Genomic DNA, 23453 nt, shown 5'->3' with positions numbered 1-23453 from the left:
GATGAAATGTCATTGATATTCTTATACTTGTCAACACAAGAACAGAGTATCTTAAATGTTGAACCCACACCTAGTAAGGATACATTTCACTGATGATATTTTTGAGAGAAATCATGTCGGGATTGTTTTTATTTATTGCATTTCTATATTTGTCGATGACAAGCGTTTGATTAACCGTCTCGGCTTATACTGTTACAATTTACAAATTGTGTCTGTTTAATCGGATTGCTTAGATTAACGGTATCAGTTTTTATTTAATAATAGTATATCAAGGTACTACACTGAAACAGAATAACCTAACTATACACAAGTTGTGTTAGTCGGTATTATGTTTTCGTTGATCTGGCTGTCAATTCGTCTATTCTGTGTAACTCATCGCATGCAACTCAAGGCTCTGAAACCAAACAACAGAATTTCACGAAAAATTGTAGATCATTTTAGATAATAAAGTTATACTATGCAGATGCGCATATCGCCGGACAGGACATTATGGTTTATTTTTTCTTTGAGTTATACCCCTTAACTTTAAAATTTTAGTCAAAAAGATACTACTGCAACATTTTGACATCGCAACTCTTTTCTGAAACCACACAACAGAAGTTCTCAAAACTTTGTAGATACTAAGGACATACTATGTAGACGTACATATCAACAGGAATTATGATTCATTTTTTGTCTAGTTATGCCCTTTGAACTTAGAATTTTGACCTAAATATTCTACTGCAGCAATTTGCCATAGCAGTTCCTAAGAAAACGACAACTGAATTTCATGAAACTTTGTTGATACTTAGGACATATTATGTATATGTGTTCCACAGGAAATTATGATTCAATGTTTTTTTCTGGGAGATGTGCCCCTTTGGATTTACCGTGAGTTTTGTCAATAATTTACTGCCACATGCATCATTCGACGTAATGCGAATCCAGGCAGTCCAAATATACTCGCGCTTAATTTAGAGATCAGACTATAGTCTTTCAGATAATAGGCAAATCTTTCACCCTGTGTTTCATTATTTTGCTACAACAACCTCCTTGTTGATGGATTAAATCCCTAGATATGCTTTATAAACTATATTCCTTCATGAAAATTCAGGCAAAGTATGGTAACATTTGGCAAAGTAATTTTAGAGAACATTTAAAAAAAAAAAGTATACTAAGACGGACGGACGACGGACGCTAAGTGAAAACAACAGCTCACTGTTCCGGCCAGGTGAATTAACAAGTCAATCATTAGTATGTTGTCACATTTAGTATCGATTGGAATATCAACTGTTTAATTGTTGAATCAATGTGGTTTGTCACGAAATATAATTTTTTTTCTATACTTAAATAAAAAAATGGTATCAATAATTTAGTAGAAAAGGGCAATCATGATTAAACTAGAAGCTACATCGTTCTGTCAATATGTCAATCCTTCAATTGCACATACAGAATAGTATAGTAAATATAGACTAGATAAAACCCAAAGTTTTTGTTATGATTGCCTCATAAAAATTTATGATACATGTACATATTATACATATCTTTTGCACGTTTAAGAATTTAAAGCTGACTGATACCGTTGTGGATTACATTGTCGAGTGTGATGTCACATCATCTTCCGTTTTTTCCATGATACCTTAGATACATTGTATACATCACTAGATAAACAGATTATACCCTTTTACCTATACTAGTCAACAAAAGAAACGATACACGACTTTTTTTCAAATTAAAGATGAAGTTTTTCGTTTATAGGACCATTAATATTGAAGGTAGTACTACTTAATGACGGCCATGGAAACATAGAAAATTTTGTGTCGATTTTTTATCCAACTTTCCGCAAAAATAATTTGCACCCTATTATCGTTTACACAGAATTTAGTTACTTTCCGGCAGGTTTTGATTTTGATTTTCATGTGCGCATACATTGCAAATGAAAGTTTTTTAAAATAGTCTATCTCATTTTGTTTAATATTTAATACTTTTTGAGAAAATTTATTCCAAAGTCGTGTATCGTTTCTTTTGTTGACTAGTATATATATTCACCATTTATTTTTCTTAAATTTTCTTTTCGTTTTAAATAATCGTCAAATCGTATATTTTTTTGGTATTTGGCTTTCTAGCAATTTTTCAGAAGATTTTAAAAACACAAATTCGGTAGCGCTTTAACGATATCGAAAAAGGAAGGAAGACCAAAGTGATATTCAAACCAAAAACCGACAACGCTATGGTAAAAAAAACCTCCGAAAAATAACTGGTAGTCACCGCAAAATCATCTGAACAATCGTATCGGCGTCCGAACTGCCTAGCTATGGTGTTTAAGATAAATTTCGTTTTTTTTCAATAATTGATGAATTGTGTATAGTTACACAACAAGTTCATATTCAATGAGAAACAGTCGACATTTTTCATTAATCTTTTGGCACTCCATGGATTGACTGAGGTAAGGTGATGATCATTCGTACTGTTTTCATGCACGGCTGCCAAATCCACAAAAAGACCACCGTTTTGGCTATGGAGATACATATACGAAGCCACGTCCGGTCAGAATAGGGAAGTTAAATCCGATGTATAGGGTAAGTGAGTGCAACATTCTCTACATGTGCGTTTAAGAGCCCATTAAAAAGTTTAAAACTATTTGTTAGGTCTATCGGTGGTCTTTTAAATGACAATGCTTAAGCAGCTGAACCGGTATATTGTCGCTTTCCTATTGCAGTCCAACTTTTTTTTACCTACATGCCAACTCATCAATATTCTACATATTACATATTTTGCTTATCTGATCGCTTCCAAAATTTGTAATATTTGCCGCTAGATGTTTGACCAGCATCAATCATTCGTTATGCGTTTGGTGTCATTGAACGCTCTAAAACATCAAATTGCCAAAAATATTGAATTTTGATAACCCTTTTAACTGATCCTGTATACAACAGCATGTCATCAGGACCTTCCATAGTTGATAAAAGTATGCACATACCATTTAACTACTTTGAGAATTAGTTTAGTACATGTATGTAATATTTCAATTGAAACGCGAGACACACTCCTCTGATGGGATGCAGTTTTAAAGACATATCCAGTTTCTTTATGTAAATGATTACAATACAGACATAACTACATATTGATTAACAAGACAGCAAAACATGAAACATATACAAGTAAAACCACGTGCTATTTTATTCACGTTCTTATCTTTCTAAGATCTATATGAGATGTAGAAATACTCAATCAATAATCTAGACAACTGTAACTTAACCGCTGACAAATGAGCTTACTTTGTGAAGCTTAATAGCATGTGATTTGAGAAAGTTAAGTACTGCCAGTACAATCAATAATTGTTCCTGATGTAATTTCATTGCGCAGGTTAGTTGTCAGAATCAAGGACATTGTTGCACTAGCCATGCTAGCCTTGAACAGTGAAGCCGTCATGATAGTACCTGATAGCGACATTCAAAGGTAAGTCATTAGCAATGCATTAGAATTGTTACGTACATTATTTTTTTTTTGTTAACGAGTGAAATTGCAGAGCGTTATATTTACTATTTTAAAATGTTTTTGAATGACAGTTTATCTATAAATCTAACGGAAAATGAATCATATATGTTTTGAAGTCACGTTGGTAATCGAAGAGAGATGATATTATACATGTATTTATTAGATTTACATAAAATGATATGGATTTATTGAAAATGTTTTCGTCATAATTTGCATTTGGCAACTGACTGTCATGTATTACATCGATTGATTGATTGATGGTTGCTTAACATCCAGTGGAAAATATTTCATACATATTCAGGCAGAAAACAACTTAACAATGCATGCAAAAAAAAAAGGTCCTGTGATAGAGACCTTCCAGGATAAGTTCTGGAAATTTTGACTGCCATGGAAAAATGAGGTTAAATTGGATAGGGACAGAAATTTAGCCTCGCAAAATACCACCAACGAAGCACTAAAAGGGTTGTTGCAAGGGTTCTGAACGTGTTAAGAGCTCAACATTCTCTTTATATGAGGCATCGGATTTAACTTCCCCATTCTGACTGAACATCGATCCACATGTTACAATCGATTATTGACGATATAACACGTGACAATTGATAACCAACGATCGATAAAAACTCGGTTTAAAGTGGGAATGCCGGTATTGGGAAAACTAACTCACTTCGTCTGCCTGTAACTATTTTTAAAGGGAAATATCTGGCGCTTAGCATTGTGTTGACCTTTGATTTCTTTTGGTTTTTCTGTGTGTTGGGTTGCTGTTCATTATCATGCGTAAAACATAAAAGGGTTATTGTATGGACTTTTAATATTATCTTTTTCAAAGTTAAGAACTTAATATTTATCAGTTAAGGTTAAGTAGGCATACAAAAAATTTAAATAAGAAAATTTCAGAATAAGTATACTTTTATTATTCAGATTTTCAACGGCAATGCCCTTTAAAGCTGAACGTTAAATGGTTTTATCCACATGGTACGTATGCAGTTCAGCGTTACTAAGAGGTGAAACAATCCATATTTACTATTTTATTGGGATATTTATGACATAGTATATTTAATAATTTTATATACCGACTGTAAAATTTGAACGATATAAAGATCAGAAGATCATACTTTTATATAAGTTTAATATCAAACAGTGCCAAATATATGTTGCCACCTGTTTAATATTTATAATACGCAATTGTGCAATATGTAAGCTTTGTACAATGAAAGTCGACTTAATAACAATTCGAACTTAAGTTTGATTTAGTTTAAATTTATTTGAAAGTGAAAGGTAAAGCTATTTATGTATTTAAATCTCGCTTGTACCTTATTTGCAACCACATGACTATATATTTATAAGTTTACTGCAGAGATTCGCTGATAATATATTCAAGGTGAGTAAATATTAATTTTATCTTTGTCTGTCTGAGTGTGACACACCCCATTGTACACATTATATCAAGGATATCCGTACTTGAAACATGGTAGGTGAAATTTTATATCTTTGTAGTTTAACAGTTTTTTAAAAACATTCATAAAAAAAATATCGATGATTGATTATTTGTACAATGTGCAAACGTTAAAGATCTTTTGCCGCGTGAAATGGTACTTGTTCGGTATTGTGTAACACTCAGAAAATGTTATGTCAATAAGCGTTTTATTCGCTCGTATTTGCCTACGTGTTGTCAAAGGACGAGCTTTATAGTTTTCAATGAAGTGGTATCACATATTGATATTGTCATATTATAGAGAATCGAAGCTATATTTCCGGGTTCACTATTTAGAATAAGCAACTGTTGCAATTTTTATCTCAATCTTTTTTAATGCATTTATATTTCGGTTAGCCTTTTATTAGTCCGATATCGCTCCAATTGCAACTTCAAAGAACTACAAGCGGTTTCACTGTCACCCATTATTACTCCAAGAAATGGTTCACGAAAGTCGAATGCGTTTGATTCCTGGCTGCTTGCAAGTAGGGTTAAATTTTCAGATGAAGTCTATATTCAAATCAGATTTTAAAAATATGCCTATTGAGACATCTTGATTAATGTATTTCTCGTGTATAACTTTAACACATTATCAGAGTCAATGGTCATCGGTAAGTGTAAATTTTATCTACATATTGACCAATAGCAAACATTTGAAATGAACATACGGAGCTTGTTTCAAATTGACTGATTGCATATTCAGGACGAGAACTAATAAATGATAAGTACAACATGTAAGTGTAAAATTTATCGTAAGTCTAAAATATTCATCACAGTTCAACTAAATATTTTTATCGTAAGATTAATTTTACACTTAAGATTTTTTGTGAAAAGGGCTACTAAAAAATGAGTGTATATTGCATATGGAAAAATTTACCATTGCAACAGGCTATTAACGGAACCCTAAAAGAGTTGTTGCATGGGTTCTTATCGTACAGAAAACGTGGCATTCCGTCCCTATTTTTAACTGATGAGGCTGCGTATTTATACATCATGCACAGTTATCCCCAGTCAATAAAACACAACACAGGAAATTTCAGATTGAGCGGCACATTAACCCCACCAACAATCTAAGGCGAACTTAGATAAGGAATACCCACCAACAATCTAAGGCGAACTAAGATAAGGAGTATCCACTCAGGCCCATGGTATTTAAAATAAGCGAATCAAATTCGTGATTATCTGCATATGTTTTAGATAAACCATATCGGAATATAAATAATAATTTATTGCTATTCTTTTTTTCAGGACATGGATATGATGAAGACAAAGCTGTTAGGTTATCTTCCTAAACCAACACTCTATCCCTTCTATGGGACACTTCTTTTATACTTCGTGTTATACCAACCCTTTATAGGGTATCCCCCTATAACATTCTTCGCGGCATTCTTTAAAATTCTGCCAGTGTTGTCGTTGGCATATTTTGTGCGGTCCACCGTTAAAGGAAAATTGTCTGCACTTATGGACAATGACTATAAGAAATTCATTTTCATTGGATTACTAACATCAAGTCTTGGAGACGCATTATTAGTGGCTCGAACCTCTCTCTTTATTCCAGGTATGCTGGTCTTTGGTGTTGCGCATTTGTTCTATATCTTAGCCTTTGAACCGTCCAGTGGCAAAAGCAGATTACAGAATTTGTATATTCTGGGATATTTAGCTCTTGCAGTGACATTGCAAGCAGACATTGATAGCTTTATAATGTTTTGTCTTGTGATGATATATATGACATTGATTCTTGTTATGTCTTGGAGAGCGACAAATACATATGAAAGAACAAAAACATTTCCAGCACTTGCTGCATGTGTTGGTAGCATGTTATTTATCCTCTCAGATTTCCTGATAGCAGTTGACAAATGGAAATTTTCCGTACCATGTACACAGTTTTTTGTGATGATAACTTATTATTCTGCACAATTCTTTCTTGCTTTGAGTACAGATAGTTAGTTATAAAATATAAAAGCTTAAACTACAGACAATCAAAAACAAATTTCAAAATGATACGTATACCTTAATTTTAGCTTTTTGGTACATCATATGTAGCTTTATACATGTTATAACAATAAAATCAAGTGAAAAACATTATATTCATTATGACAGCAGACACTTGTCTTGCAGATAACAAGGAAAAAGTCGACAGAAGCACAAGCTATCAGATTTATATGTTCTTCGAAGGTATAATGTAAATAAATGATACCGATTATGGTACGTGCTTCTGGTTAAAACCTTCATTATTAAGTACATTTGGGTAAAAAAAAACCGAGATAATACACGTAACGTTAAAATGCATATAATAGACGAATAATAGTACGGGAGCTACCATTTGATTTTTATGGGGGAGGGGGGGGCTTGAAATCAAAATTCCTGTCCTGCATATTTTTTTCAAATTTCATCCTAGCCCCCCCCCCCCCCCCCCCCCCCCCAATAAAAATCAAATGGTAGCTACCTAACATGCAGATGTTAATCAGACCATGGACAATTGACTAAATAGTTATATATATATGTGGTGGTGTTTAACGACCTTGACTGGCCTTTCAGCCCTCGCACGGTCGGCTCGGTGCCCGAAGGCGTTTGGTGAGCTTTAAATATTCTGGTGCCATGGGTCAGGAACAAGTAGTGGAGGTTGCAATATGGAGGCCGCCATCTTGGTTTTGGTGAGTTGTTTTTGGTTTTTGACTATTTTGTTGTTTATTCTTCACTAACGGCTGCTTTCAGGGCCAGTTTGGTCAGCTTGGCAGCCCGCTAGCCTCGATGATGGAGTACTGGTAGATGATCTCGGACGTAGTTCGAAAGATGACAGGAAGCATTATCAGGACCAAAGCCGTGAGGCAGTGAAATGAAGGTCGTATCACCCAACAGCCTAGGATACAGCCCTCGGACGTTAATCGGCATAACACTCCCCATAATACAATGGTTTTGGAGTGCATGTTAACGCGGGTACGCCAACTACTACGTCTATCTGTACGGCATGGATCGGTTTCTGTCATCTTAAGTAGTAAGTCGTTGATATCTAACTGTAAACCCTCATCGAAGATAGCGGGTAAAGGAGAGCTGGCCCAGCACGTCCGTTCAGCTGTAATGACTGAGACGTGACTGATGGATTTGATAGTTATATAGATACCACGATTAACATATTATACTAGTGTATCAGACGTCCGTTTGAAACTTTCGTCTAAAAAAGACTCACCAGTGACGCTCGAATCAAAAAGGCTAAAACTGCAAAATAAAGCATGAATCTGAAGAGTATTGAGGTATTGAGGACCAAAAATTCTAAAAGGTGTTTGCCCAATTCAGCTAAAGTAATATATCCGAAGATTTGAAGTTTTGGGAACAATTAATTTATACATGCATACATGTTATAAAGCAAACACATACTTATTTGTCATTTCTATCTGTGCAGGTTAGAAAATAAGGAGTTTTCTAATTATATACTCTGGAACAATAGAAAAGCAACAACAAATAAATTCAAACAATACATATTATACGAAGTCAAACAACCGTTATAAGATTTGACAAAATGTTAAAGTATTTCTTTGTTTCGTGATACCGATCGAAAACATATTTTGGAACTAAAAAAGGCGGAACGAAACCAATTCTAACTAAATATTTTTAAAAATAACGTGCAGCAAAATGTTCGAGCAATTTCACTTTTAAGAACTTGATGTATTTCAATTATATTTTAGAATAAAATGAACTTAAAATACAATGCCTTTCCTTTATAATGCCATATAGGTACGCATTATGATGACGAACTGTTTTTCCAAATGATGAAGTTGAAATCATTCCTTCGTAAATTTTACGGACGCCACTGATCACTGAGTTGGTTGACCGTTATGGTATATCTGTTTCACAGATGATTATCGGATATGTTCCGTACGTCGTAACTACAATCCCCTTCCCTTTTCACGAATGTGACCTTCTGAATTAGACTATTAACCGGTTTGTAAGAATAATATGAGCAACACGACGGGTGCCACATATGGAACAGGATCTGCTTACCCTCCTGCAGCACCTGCCCTCTTGTGAATTTATAGATTTTGACTATCATGATACTGGTCGAAAACAGAAAATATAACAATGTACATATGACTTAGGATATTTAATGTAAATACAAATGAACTTTCCATGACCTGAAGTGTTACATCATGCCATGACGACTATATTTAAACCAGAAGTCTTAATATTTATATCCAGATTATTATAAAACTGCTTGATCAGATTAGTAAATCAATAGTGTGAATATATATATATATATATATAAACCCAAAGGAAGGCACTAACATTAACGGAAATAACAGAGAATCAAGGTATCATTTACGGTCGGTAGCTTTCAATTTCGTAGGAAAAGCTGATTGTGTGAAAAACATGTATTTGAAAGTATTATTGTCAATACCTAATTATTAGTGTATTTATTCATACGTCCACCCAAGTATTAGTTATTATTAACAACAATATATAGAAAAGAAATATTCGTTTGACCATCTAGGTAAAATTTTCGAAATTTTCCGTTACCTGACGCAGACGATTCGTACACATTACATCCCTCACTTGGACAATCGAATTAGATCTCCATCAGTGTATTTATATTGAACCATTAATTCTTTCAAAGGAATGTTTATATAAAAAATATGCGGAAAGTTTTGAATATCAGTAGCAATAGGTTTTCTCGTCAGTTCTGTAAACATTTTCGAAATTTTCCTTTAACCGATGGCCACGAATAAGTAAGTCGTGGCCACGGACAAGTGATTCGTGGCCACGAACAAGTTATTCGTGGCCACGGACAAATAAGTCGTGGCGACCGACAAATAAGTCGTGGCCGCGGACAGGTAAGTCGTGACCACTAACAAATAAGTCGTGGCCACGGACAAGTATGTCGTAGCCCTGACTTACATTTTTTTCTCTAGGGCATAGAATGACCCAAATAAGCTTTCATAGTACTTTCCCCTTTTACTCTCATATTTGGCAATTCGATTCTTGATAGATATAGGATTATTGCATGCAGCGCTAGCAATGATTTCCCTAAAACAAGTTTATAAATTTAGATATTGATTAAAATTTTATAACAAAAATCTCTTTCATAAAGTCGGTGGATTTGTTACAAAAATCTTTGATTCATTAGCGACAAAATCCCTTTCTGTTTTGATACCATTGCATTTTGAAAATTTCGTAATTCACATGGCTACAGGTTCAATTGAAAATTAAAATACACGTATTTTATATAACCATTCGTAATGTCGGCTATTGGAGGATCTTTGAGCTGTTGTACAAAAGATCGTTTACAAAGAATTCTATTATTATTTTGTTTTGCCAATTTTGTTTAGAGAAATAGTAAGGGGTATTTTCGGGTAGGTATGCGAATGTTTGAGAGGGTTATGCATAATGGGTATGATGGTGAAGTTGGTTAAAGGTAAAGATGGTGAAGGGTGAAGTAAGTTAATTAAGGTCGAAGGGTGCTAAGGGCAGGGCTAAATGAGAGAGTGTGAAAGGAGAGAGTGTGAAAGGAGAGACTGTGGGAGGAGAGATAGTGAGAGGAGAAAGTGTGGAAGGAGAGAGTGGACAGAGTGTAAGAAGAAAGAGGAGAGCTAGTGGACAGAGTGTGAGAGAAGATAGTGGACAGAGTGTAAGAGGAGAGAGTGGACAGAATGTGAGAGGAGAGTGGACAGAGTGTGAGAGGAGAGAGTGGACAGAGAATGAGAGCAAAGAGTGAACAGAGTGTGATAGGAGAGAGTGTACAGCGTGTGAGAGGAAAGAGGAGAAAGTGGCCAGAGTGTGAGAGGAGAGAGTAGAGAGTTGACAGAGTGTGAGAGGAGTGGTGAGAGTGTCCGATAGGACAGAGTTAGAGGAGAGCGTGTTAGAGGAGAGAGTGTAAAGAGGATGAAGTATGTTAGAGGAAAGAGTCCATGTGTGTGGTTGTGAGAGGAGATAGTGTGTGTGAGAAAGTAGACATAGTGTGTGATAGGTACAGCAGATATAGTGTGTGAGTGAGAGGACTGACTAAGTATGTCGGTGTGAGAGAGAGAAGAGCGCATGGTTTTCATAAAAATAGAAATAGAACTGAAACGACGAACAAGTATTGCATTTAGAAGAAAAAGGAGAAGGCATAAACAAATTATACGACCAATAAAAATAGACAACACGACGACTACAAAGCAATATGAAGACAAAACTACACAGAAAAATTATAATGGAGGAACATGACGACTGTAAACTAGTAGATACCGAAAAAGAGCACAATATATTTGGATTTAATCATGATAGAGCCTATGCTGTCATTGTCGGGTCAAAATTACATTTAAGCTACTAGGAAATAAGTTTCCCTAATAAACAGGCAAATTAATGACACATTTTATTTTATATGAATACTAGTATTTGATATTAATCCCTTAAAAATCATTTAAAAATACAATCATGACACAACTATTACCTGCAAAATTAAACAGGGTTTGTGTTAACATGAGAACATGACTGGTGTCACATTTGGAGCAGCTATATGATTACCCTTCCCTGATACCAACCCCATTGTTGTTGCTACAAGGCTTAGTTTTGTATGTTTTTGATGGTGTTCGTATTGCTAAGTCTTCCATGTTGTGTTTTGTGTACTATTGTTTGTCTGTGGTTTTTTCTCTTTAAGACATGACTTTGTCAGTTTATTTTCGACTAATGTGTTTGAATCCCTGTTATCGTTTGCCCATTTTTTAATTTATAATTAAAATAGCATGATACCTTTATGACACAAACGTAACGTATTTTTTTTAGCCAAATTGCTACTCCAATTAGCCTAAACGTGCATCTGCCGAAAAAGATTATTGGTGTTAATTTAATTGTTTAAGATTTATTATATTTTGCTTTACATCACGTTGCAAATGTTTCATTTATAGTGGGAATGAGAACAGACTGACAATCATTACAACAGAGAGGATCTTCAAATTGCGTCGATCGAATGAAAAAGTGTAAAAACAGACTGTCATTAACAAAATAGTTCACCGGTGACAAATAATTGTATTGCAATATGCTACAAACGGATCAGTTAAAAAGTCAGTCTCACCACAATAGGCACCAGTTGAATATCGTCAAAAGGCAACCCCTATCTTTAGAAATAAGAAGATGTGGTATTGGTGTTCTTTATTAATCTAGTAAATTTGATATACAAACCATTACTGTTTAGTCAATATTTGGTAATATATGTATACTTTTGGCGTGGCTCTGTACTTATGCATCCCGCCAATGTGTTGTTGTGTTGTGGTCATATTTTGTATTCTTGTCTTTCAATTTTGCTGAAGTTCTTTGTCTATATAATTATTTGTATTTCTTTGTTGAAATATGTGTTTGTTTAAAGATTAAGATTACAACAAACTGATATCCCCATTGTTAAAACTTTACCTGTTATGTCTGGATTTTTTTCCACACATCGTTGTCAATATAATGGAATTGATGCGACTGTCTGTTATTTGGGAATTAACGTTTTGATCATGATGATATTTCCGAGGTGGAATAAAAAAATTGAACTGCGCAATTTAGAGAATGTAACAAGACTGTTATAGATCACTTCAGACCAAATCAAATTAACATAACTATCACAGTCCCTTATTGGTTGTCTGTTGATCTTTTTCACTATTAGCCAAGTAAAACAGAAAAACTATACTACACAAAACATAACGTAGAAAACTAAATACTGAGCAACATGAACCCCATTTAGAACTTGGGATGATCTCATGTGCTTTGTTAGGGTAAGCAGATCCTGCTCCACATGGGGCAACCGTCGTGGTGCTCTATTTAGTACAAACCCGGTTAATTCGGTAGGTCACATTTGTGAAAAGGAGATTGTATTTATGACAATATGAACGTATCCGCTATCATCTGTGGAACGGATATTCCATTACGGCCAAGCAACTCGTAATGGCGTCCGTAAAATTTACCAAGTGAAGATTTCAACTTCACCATTTGAAACTCTTTGTTTAATAGCTTCCTAGTGATCAGAAATACTCTATCAAGGAAATCATTATCGGAAATACGAGCCCGTGAATATCGTACTATCAATTGGGAGATAAATACTCCGTATACAGGCGCTGCTGCAATGTTGCTACATAGAAAAGGAAAGTTTACAATTGAAAAGCTGAAACCATCTCTTTTGTCGTAAAGTTTTGTTTTCAACCGACCCTCGTTGACAATTTCTAGATTGTAACTACTTTAATATGAAAATGAGAAGATATGGTATGATGTTCATGAAACAACTCTCTACCAAAGACCAAACGACGTACAAATTCAGCAACTTTTCCATTCGGCCTTCAACAAAAACGAAAGCCAAACCGCTTAACAAGCCTTAAAAAGCCCTGCTTAAAGTTCTGCTTTGACTAATGCCTCTTTACCTCCCAATATTGTATTTTGTAATTTGTTGTTTTTTTTCCCTCCTACCATTTTAGTTTGACTTTTTATTTTGCTATCACTATGTGGCAATCAAAGACAAGATCAGCCCCATATATCCTGTAACGAATTTCTCCATATTTATTTATCAGATTGTGTTTCAATATTTTGTTCTATCGTATCTTATGTCAAATTGTAAATACGTTTGTGTGAATGTAAAGAACGAACTATCTCGAGTTCCTTGATTTCATAGAAATCTGCCGCACCTACCCGATTACATCATTTTTAATTATCCTGGCAATTAAATAACCAATCAATATCTTAATATGACACATAGGAAATTTTTCCACATTAGAAATAGTCGTTTCAGATAAATCTTTTATGCTTAACGCGTTGTTTGATGCAATGGTAATAAGTTATCGAAGGTACCAGACTTATAATTTAATACGTCAGACGCGCGTTTCGTCTACATTAGACTCATCAGTGACGCTTAAATAAAAAAATATTAGAAAGTTAAACACGCACAAATTTGAAGAGCATTGAGGACCGAAATTCCTAAAAGTTGTGCCAAATACGGCTAAGTTAATCCATGCCTTGGAGAAGAAATCTGTATTATTTCGAATAATTCATACTTTTGAAAACAGTAAATTTATAAAAATGACCATATGACCATATAATTGATATTCATGTCAACACCGAAGTGCTGACAACTGGGCTGGTGATACCTTAGGGGACGAAACGTCCATCAGCAGTGCCATCGACCCAGTGGTGTACATAGTTATCAAAGGTACCAGGTTAATAATTTAATACGCCAGACGCGCGTTTTGGCTACATGAAGACTCCGTGACGTTCAGATCGAAATAGCTAGAAAGCCAATCAAGTAAAAGTTAAAGAGCTTTGAGGACCCAAATTCCAAAATGTTGTGCCAGATACGGCTAAGGTAATCCATGCCTGGGTAACAGCAAATCGTGTGCTTTTCTTGAGTTATTCTTAATTATATTATCCGATCCTGCCAACAGTCTTGAACTTCATGTACATATAATTTAGATATTTGTAAGCTTTCTAGAAATTTTTGAATACCCAAATTCGTGGAGCTACATCTTAATATTTTACAACTTCTATATTAAATTGCGATTGGTCGCCTGACACAAACGAAGAAACCGCTATTGTAAACTAGTCATAAATCTAATCATAAACAGACACTCTTTGAATTTTTTCATTAATATGTTACGGCTGTTTCTGCTCCTTGATCGGGTTGTTGTCTCTTTGGCATGTGCCCATTTCCATTCTCAATTTCAAGAATTATGATTTGTGTCAATATTCAGCAAGCTAGAGGAAGTTGTACAAGGATACATAAAGGCAACAGTAGTATACCGCTGTTCGAAATTCATATATCGATTGAGAAAAAAACAAAAAAACTAAAACTGAAGGAAACACATCAAATATAAAAGGAGCACTACGAAACAACAGAAACACAACACTAAAATGTAACACACACAGAAACGAACCATAATATTACAATGGCCCATTTCCTAACTTGGTACAGGAAATTTTGAGAAAAAAAGGGTTGGTTGAACCTGGTTTTGTGGCTAAAAAAACCTCCCGCTTTTATAGCAATGTTAAATAAAACATTAAAATGACAACATTACATGAAAGGACTACAATACAAATAAATTGGAGAACATATAGGACAGAGAAACACACAAATAATAACTATCAAAAGGTACTAGGTTTATAATTCAATACGCCAGACGTGCGTTTCGTCTACACAAGACTAATTGTGACACTCAGCTAAAAAAAGTTCGAAAGCCAAAACAAGTACAAAGTTGAAGAGCATTGAGGACCAAAAGTGCCAATCCTAATACGGCTAAGGTTTTTCTGCCTTGGATAAGAAAATCCTTAGTATTAAGAATAATTCATACTTTTGCAAACAGTAAATTTATAAAAATGACTGTATAATAGATATACATGATAACTCCGAAGTGGTGACCAAAAGAGGGGCGAAAGATACCAAAGGGACAGTCAAACTCATAAATCGAAAATAAACTGGCAACGCCATGGCTAAAAATGAAAAAGACAAACATACAAATAATAGTACACAACAAAAAAAAATTGACAATGAGGGTCGGTTGAAAACAAAACTTTACGAAAAACGAGATGATTTCAGCTTCCCAATTGTGAACTTTCCATTTCTATGTTATGTAGCAACATTCCAGCAGAACCTGCATACAGAGTATATATCTGCCAATTGATAAGATATTCCCGCGCTAGTATTTCCTATCATGATTTCCTCGATGGAGGTTGCTGCTCACAAGGAAGCTATTAAACAAAAACAAATTGAAATCACCTCTTCATAAATTTTATCATGAGTTGGTTGACCGTTATGGAATTTACGTTTCACAGATGATATCGGTTATGTTTACTACGTCGGAACTACACACCGCTTTCCTTTTCATGAATGTGACCTTCCGAATGAGACTATGTACAGAGTTTGTAATAGCATGAGCAACACGATGGATGCCACATGTGGAGCAGGATCCGATTACCTTTCCGGAGCACCTGGGATCCCCCACCAGCTTTTGTAGTGATTCGTGTTGTTCAGTGTTTAGTTTTTTTGTGTCGTTTCTTATGTACTATTATTGTCTGTTTGTCTTTTTCATTTTCAACTATAGCGTTGTCAGTTTATTATCGATTTATAAGTTTGACTGTTCCTCTGATAGCTTTCGCCCCTATTTTTGTCATGTATTAAGATGATTTTACCCATCTTCTATTAACAGAAATCAAGACTTATCCTGACGATCTCTTTAAAAAAAGTTTTCGTTGTACAATAGTATAATTGCATACTTGAAAACAGGCTGACGAAGGTTTTTTATACTCTAGTTCGTTTGGTCGGACGGGTGGAGTTGAGTTGTACTAGAACTGCTCCCGCCGTTTGTCATGCAAGTAAACAACCTGCTTAAATGTAGGGCATTTAAATTTGTTCTCTTTTTGATAATTAACTAAAATAAAGACCTTGATGTTAATCCACAATAACATAAGCTTTTTTCTAAGTTCTATTTATGAGGGGGGATAGGACCTTTATCGGGACTCCGGGATCAGGTGTTTTTAAGTTCGGAATTTCGGGATAGACCCTTTCGGGATTCGGGAATTCTTTTTTTTTGGATTTCGGGACGTCGGGATTTACTTTATTTAAATTCGGGACCTCGGGATTTCGTGTTTTTAAGCCCGGGATTTCGGGATCAGGACCCCTCCTATCCCCCCTCATTTATATTTGCCGGGACATGATATATGTATATTACCCAAATATGTGTTGCAAGTGTTATCATGTAAATTGGGACAATTCTTAATTTATGTTTCTCAAATTAAACGAACCTCCAGAGCACGTTCTTATCAACATTACTATTCTCTATAATCGTTAAATGTTCCAACAAGCTAACGAAGTAATTGACATATATCATCAATTCACAAGATCAACACCTCGGGTACTTTCTGGAATAATATGGACAAACATGTCTACATATTAAAAAAACCGTATTTGAGTACATGTGTATGTAATTAGAGATATTTCAATTGGTTGTATGAAATGCTGTATGCATTTTTAAATCGCGGAACAGCATCTATTACATATTTAACCTCAACTAACGCATCATAGACAAACTACACTAATCAAATCGATATAATTTTGAACATAATATAAATATCATATTTTATATAAGTTCACTCTAGAGGAAGTAGACAACTTTTCCATGTTTAAAAAAGTCATGCATCAATATTAACTTCACCATTTTTAACCGGATTTTTGTGACAAAAATGTCGGTTATTGATTTGGGGATGTACGGCGGGCAGCCGGTCGGGCGGCCGGTCGGGCGGGCGGCAACCAAATGTTGTCCGTGCATTTACTCATGAACCGTTCAACCAAAGCTTTTCAAATTTTAATATGTTGTTACAGACAACGAAATGAAGGTCAAGTTCAATAATGACGATTTTAACTTTTATCGTTCAGGAGTTATGGTTCTTGAAAGATTGAAAAATGGCATTTCCAGTCGTGTCCGTGCATTTACGCATGAACTGTTCAACCAACGCTTGCCAAATTTTAATATGTTGTTACTGATGACAAAATGGAGGTCAAGTTCAATAATGACGATTTTGACTTTTACCGTTCAGGAGTTATGGTTCTTGAAAGATTGAAAATGGCATTTCCAGTCGTGTGCGTACATTTACTCATGAACTGTTCAACCAAAGCTTTTCAAATTTTAATATGTTGTTACTGATGACAAAATGTAGGTCAAGTTCAATAATGACGATTTTGACTTTTACCGTTCAGGAGTTATGGTTCTTGAAAGATTGAAAAATGGCTTTTCCAGTCGTGTCCGTGCATTTACTCATGAACCATTCAACCGAAGCTTTTCAAATTTTAATATGTTGATACTGATGACAAAATGGAGGTCAAATTTGATATTGACGATTTTCACTTTCACCGTTCATCAGTTATGGTTCTTGTGATATTGGCAGGATACAAATAAATGTTAATAAATCCGGTTTGCTGTCGTTGTGACCGCCTCTTGTATATTACTTGAATCAAGGTTTTTTCTCACAATTTAAGAACGTCCTTAACTTGATATAGTTATATTTACAAACACATATCTGCTAAGTTTTTTTTCTATCGAAGGGAATGATTTTAAAATTTGATAATTTAGCTTCATAATGTTTAGTTATACCCCACGCAACGAAGTTGCGGAGGGTATAATGTTTTTGACCCGTCCGTCCGTCAGTCCGTCCGTCCGTCCGTCAGTCCGTCAGTCATGTTTCTTGTCATCGCAACTCCTCTCAAACCACACAACAGAATTTCACGAAACCTTTTCAGATAATAAGGACATACTATGTAGTTGTGCATATCGACGGGAAATTGCGATTCAATTTTTTTTCTAGGAGTTACGCCCCTTTGAACTTATTTACTTTAATGTACTACTGCAACAGTTTGTCATCGCAACTCCTCTCAAACCACTCAACAGAATTTCACGAAACCTTTTCAGATAATAAGGACATACTATGTAGTTGTGCATATCGACGGGAAATTGAGATTCAATTTTTTTTTCTAGGAGTTACGCCCCTTTGAACTTATTTACTTTAATGTACTACTGCAACAGTTTGTCATCGCAACTCCTCTCAAACCACACAACAGAATTTCACGAAACCTTTTCAGATAATAAGGACATACTATGTAGTTGTGCATATCGACGGGAAATTGCGATTTAATTTTTTTTCTAGGAGTTACGCCCCCTTTGAACTTATTTACTTTAATGTACTACTGCAACAGTTTGTCATCGCAACTCCTCTCAAACCACACAACAGAATTTCACGAAACCTTTTCAGATAATAAGGACATACTACGTAGATGTGCATATCAACAGGACATTACGATTCCATTTTTTTTTCTAGGAGTTATGCCCCTTTGAACTTATTTGCTTCAATGTACTTCTGCAACAGTTTGTCATCTCAACTCCTCTGAAAACACACAACAGAATTTCATGAAATTTTTGTGTATATTGACAGGAATTTATTATTCAGTATTTTTTCTTATACAATTTTTTTTTCTTATACTTATTTAATTTCTCCAATGACAATGTGGGGACGTGGGGTATGTGAGCGTGCTCACTAAGGTTCTTTAATTATATTATGTAGACAATTTTCACACCTTTCGTGCAGCAAATATCCGTTTCTCGATAGTTTGAAATATTACAACTTCATCATATATCATCAATGCACAACCTCCACGGATACCACTGCTGCTCTAAGGCCTGCTGAACATTATTGAGAACTTGGGTTCATTCACCGGTGTCGATGGGGTTTGTATTGCCTTAATTTTAGTTTTCTTGATATATTTATTATACATGTCACTTGACAATAAATCAAATGTTCATAAAAATCAAATGACAAATTTCACATTTTTCATGATTGCAGCTTCATTTTGTTTTTGTTTGGACCAATTTTTTCGTAGATTCTTGATTTTCAAACTTATTCTGGCGAGCGTTCAAACATATATATTTATTTTCAAAAACAAAAAAATCGCGGTTAACTTTTACTTACGAAATCATTGTTGAAGGTCAAACAATGATATATAGTTGCCTCCAACAAGTGCGTGTTAGTGAAAAATATATGTCTTTACATCTATAAAACACAAGTTACCCATATGTTACCCATCTCGTCATTTGACAAATGATAAGGGTCGCGAATTTATGTATGTTTACGATCCTTCGGTCGCTTAACCTGCTTTATGATACAATATAATTTTCTATTTAGAAGTCTAAGGTATGTAATTGATTAGAAGCCAATATCAAAATTGGAAAACCCTTAAGGCCAACATTTCCCATAATGCAAATAGAGTTACTTTTCTTTTGATATATTTAAAGTTTAAAGTTTAAAAGTTTTTATGCGAATATTATTTTACAATAGTATATTGCAATACAAATGGAACATTGCTTTTTAACTATCATTGTTTAAAATCTGAAAAATTTGGATTTTTGATGCAGACCACAAGTTTTTAAAATACAAATTATTGGATACCAGTATCACAACTAAATCAACTTTTTCCACCAAAGCAAATAGAGTTACCTTTCTTTTTATATTAAATTTTAACTGGAGAATATTTTTAGAAACGTTTAGCTTCTGTGCTAATTCAACAGTGCTTTCTTAAAACCATTAGTAAGAACTTGTCTAAACCGTATCATAAAAAACGTAACATTTTCTGTACACGCTTTGATGCAGACAATGTCTCTCCTGTTTTAGTATTGTATTGCTGTCTTACAAACATTTACATTAAACTTGTTCTCATACCTTTTCAAATGTGTAATTAATAGCTTATTACTCAACATTATGTTTTACACGAATAAAGGAAATGGAAGGTATACGGCAATGCGATACAACGAAACAAAAATTACAAATACACAGATAAAGTTATAAATAAAATTAAGAAAGATAAGAAAGATATGCCGCTAACATCAAATGTTTTAAAGGACAACTCAGATTTAGACTTGAAAATAAAAAACCATTGAATATAATTTCGATTAGTGTTTTTGATATTTGCATAGTAACATTTATCGGGATAAAAGGAAATACCAATATTTAATGACACATTATCGCTGATCATGATTGTCTACCTTCAGAAAAGTTAATATTCGTGAAGCAGCTATTTTTTTCCTGAATATTTTCTCAAAGTGTGTTTCCGTTTTTTTCTCGATCGCTAATTGTGATAGGGGGTAAACTCGTGTAATGCATGCCTATGTCATGAAAGCTGGCAGATATTTGATAAGGTATTATACTAAAAAGCTGCAGAAGCATACCGTCTGCTTTGCATGCGAATGGTGAGTTTAATTCAAATTGTCGATCGGACGTTTTCCAAAGAGCACACTGCTAGCTACTTAAATCCAATTTGGTGTTGAAACTCAAATAAGGATAGGGCATACTAATCATATAAAATCTACTTCATATGCAAGATAATTTGATATGAATACTGACGCCTTTTTTTTTTAGAAAGAAGATCTATACACGAAAGGCAAAAGTGTACATAGCATACATTTCAACAACCAGGAGACTACAAATGGTATTTCGGAGAAGAAAGATGAAGACAAAGTGCAGCTGAATAATCCAAAGTGCAAACAATGTATCTACTCAAAGCCAGCTTTGGATGTAAAAATTTATAGATTTTCGCTGATGCTTTCCAAGGTAGACACAATTCCCTCTGAATGTCTTATCAGCTATTGAAAGAAACCTCTGTCAACATTCACTTTAATAGATAAATTAAATTTCAGCTCCATCTTTGTACTTCCGGTTAACAGACAGATGATCAAAACTACCACAATTTCTACAAATTAGTATCTTTAACTTGTAAGAGAAGGACAATCTTAACCAAAATTAAAATTGATTGACCTCAAGGATTTTTAATTTCAGAAATTAAAATAAGGAGATGTGGTATGGTTACACTTAAGGAAACTAATCACCGAAGTTTATGACAGACATGAACCAACCACATAAACTGAACTACAAAATCCCTGCTTTGGACAGACACATAGAAGAATATGACAGGTTAAAACCTCTTAGTGAGAGAGCAACGCTATAAAAAGTAAAATCACAAAAATACTGAACTCAGAGGAAAATCAATTCGGAAAGTCCATAATCACATGGCAAAATCAACTGTCTTTCGGAAACAACTCCATTTTTGAAAGAGAATTTCATAATTGCAATATTTACTAAACATATAAACATATAAATGAGAAAATTTGCTTACAAAGAAACAACTATATGAAACTTTGGATAACATGTGGTCAGAATTAAGAATCCGGTAAAATAATTCATTCCTGAAATCAACATAAACTGTCACAACACATACAAAATATGATATGCAAGACAATTCTAGGTTTATTTTTTATTTCTTCTAGTTTTAACCAAATATGAACGAGATTTTTCTACATTGTACTGAATATAATTTGACGTAAGTACCACACACACAGCGCGGTAGGGCTCCAAACAACCTCTTTCCAAACTATTAACTTCAATTCTATCGGCGAGCAAAACCTAGCTTTATCACGGTAGATATAGTGTCCAGCTAGGATCGTGGTTTTTCGAGTGATTCGGTCCATTTTTTTCGAGTTTTAGTTCGGGCTTTTTCGAGTGATAAAACATGCGATAATTTCAATTAACTACTATTTCGTAATTATATTAGTTTTTTACACTTCTACCCATCTTATATTGAATACTATACATGTTTTGATCAACAAAGAAGCACAATTTCCTTGTATTTAACCAAAGAATTCAGTGTTTGTTATTGTCCGGTTTTTTTCGAGAACAAGTGTGAAATCGTCCTGGTTTTTAAACAAATGGTCCGGTTTTTTTTACAGAAAATTTGAATAAGAAAAAAGGTATTCTAGACAGTAAAAATAACTTTATCTTGTTTTTAACTGTGATTAAGTGAAGGACAATATCATATATTCCCAATAAATCATCAAAAACATATTACTACGTTGATCAAAGTGAAGTTTTTCATTTTAATGCACATTTTTTGTTCGGAGAGCGTTCTACAACTACTTTCCAGTGTTCATTTAGAAATTACTTGATCCTTTACTAAACGGTGTTTAGAACATAGTGCAGGGAACTAAATATTGATTTCAGCTTCATTTCATGCTTCTTTTGATTTTACAGTTAATAATATTTCTTGTAGTAAACCCCGGAGATTAGAAAATAAAAGGAGTAAGAAACCTAATAGACAGCAGTGAAAAATAAAAAAAGTGTTATGAAATAAAAAGTATTCTACCAAAAGAGGCCTGACCCCGCCCCTATAAAATAATCTATTGATAAAATATTTTAAAGACACACACACTTAATCCATCCTATTTTAATTGCCATTGAAAATAAAATTTGAATAAAATTTGATATATAATCAATAATGAAATGAATAGTTCATTAGCCTAAATATGATCCTTTAAAAATGATCGAAAAATATAAAATGTGTATATTTATTTATATGCTATCACCAGCTAGATTGTCTAGTGCTTCGAACGACATCAGGAACAACATAGATATATCTTGATAGATATCCATATTTTCCATTTTTTTTAGGCACTTTTCTTTTATTAAGTTCTGTTTAGTTGCTGTATGACCAATTATTACATATGCATAATCAGACTCCTCCTCACAGTAGTAGCATTTTAACATTTTCTGTTTCCATTTCTTAAACAATAAAATAAATAATACAAAAAAGAAGACAAATAGTTAATGAAATATTTCAAATGTATACTCTTTTAAAAACAAACATATATCTCACCTTACACACATATGCATGGACGTCTCAATCCGAATTGTCTCTGGTTACATTAGATTGGTACATATGGCAAGCAGTTTTACTATTTATTCGAATTTCAAGATATCTTCTATAATATATATGATATCTTATAATATATAAGATATCTCCTTTTATATATATTAAATCTTATAAAATATTAAGACATCTTATATAATTTCAGATTTTATATGATTTTATATGATTCAGATATTATATGATATATCTTATATATTATATTAGTTATATTTAATGTTATATCAGATATCTTTAATATCTGTTAATACACTATATGCCTTTAAAGTACTGAAT

At 33.9% G+C, this 23453-nt stretch overlaps 1 protein-coding gene across 6 annotated transcripts; it reads left to right on the top strand.

Moving 5' to 3' along the window:
- Positions 1 to 3208: 3208 nt before the first annotated feature.
- Positions 3209 to 7026, top strand: LOC139515705 (lysoplasmalogenase TMEM86A-like). Of its 6 annotated transcripts, none has more exons than XM_071305360.1 (3): positions 3209 to 3438; positions 4396 to 4449; positions 6197 to 7026. In XM_071305360.1, exons 2-3 carry the CDS (start codon positions 4447 to 4449, stop codon positions 6893 to 6895), a joined length of 702 nt encoding a protein of 233 aa, XP_071161461.1. In that variant the 5' UTR covers positions 3209 to 3438; positions 4396 to 4446; the 3' UTR covers positions 6896 to 7026. The 6 variants fall into 6 exon arrangements, with proteins under 6 accessions (XP_071161461.1, XP_071161466.1, XP_071161463.1 ...); XM_071305365.1 differs by having other exon boundaries at positions 4396 to 4478; XM_071305362.1 differs by lacking the exon at positions 4396 to 4449 and having other exon boundaries at positions 3210 to 3438.
- Positions 7027 to 23453: the final 16427 nt, after the last annotated feature.

The sequence above is a fragment of the Mytilus edulis genome, chromosome 3, assembly GCF_963676685.1.
Source record: "Mytilus edulis chromosome 3, xbMytEdul2.2, whole genome shotgun sequence".
Classification (NCBI taxonomy): domain Eukaryota; kingdom Metazoa; phylum Mollusca; class Bivalvia; order Mytilida; family Mytilidae; genus Mytilus; species Mytilus edulis.
The sequence above is the reverse complement of the archived record's forward strand: the minus strand, read 5'-3'. Positions and strand labels throughout refer to the sequence as shown.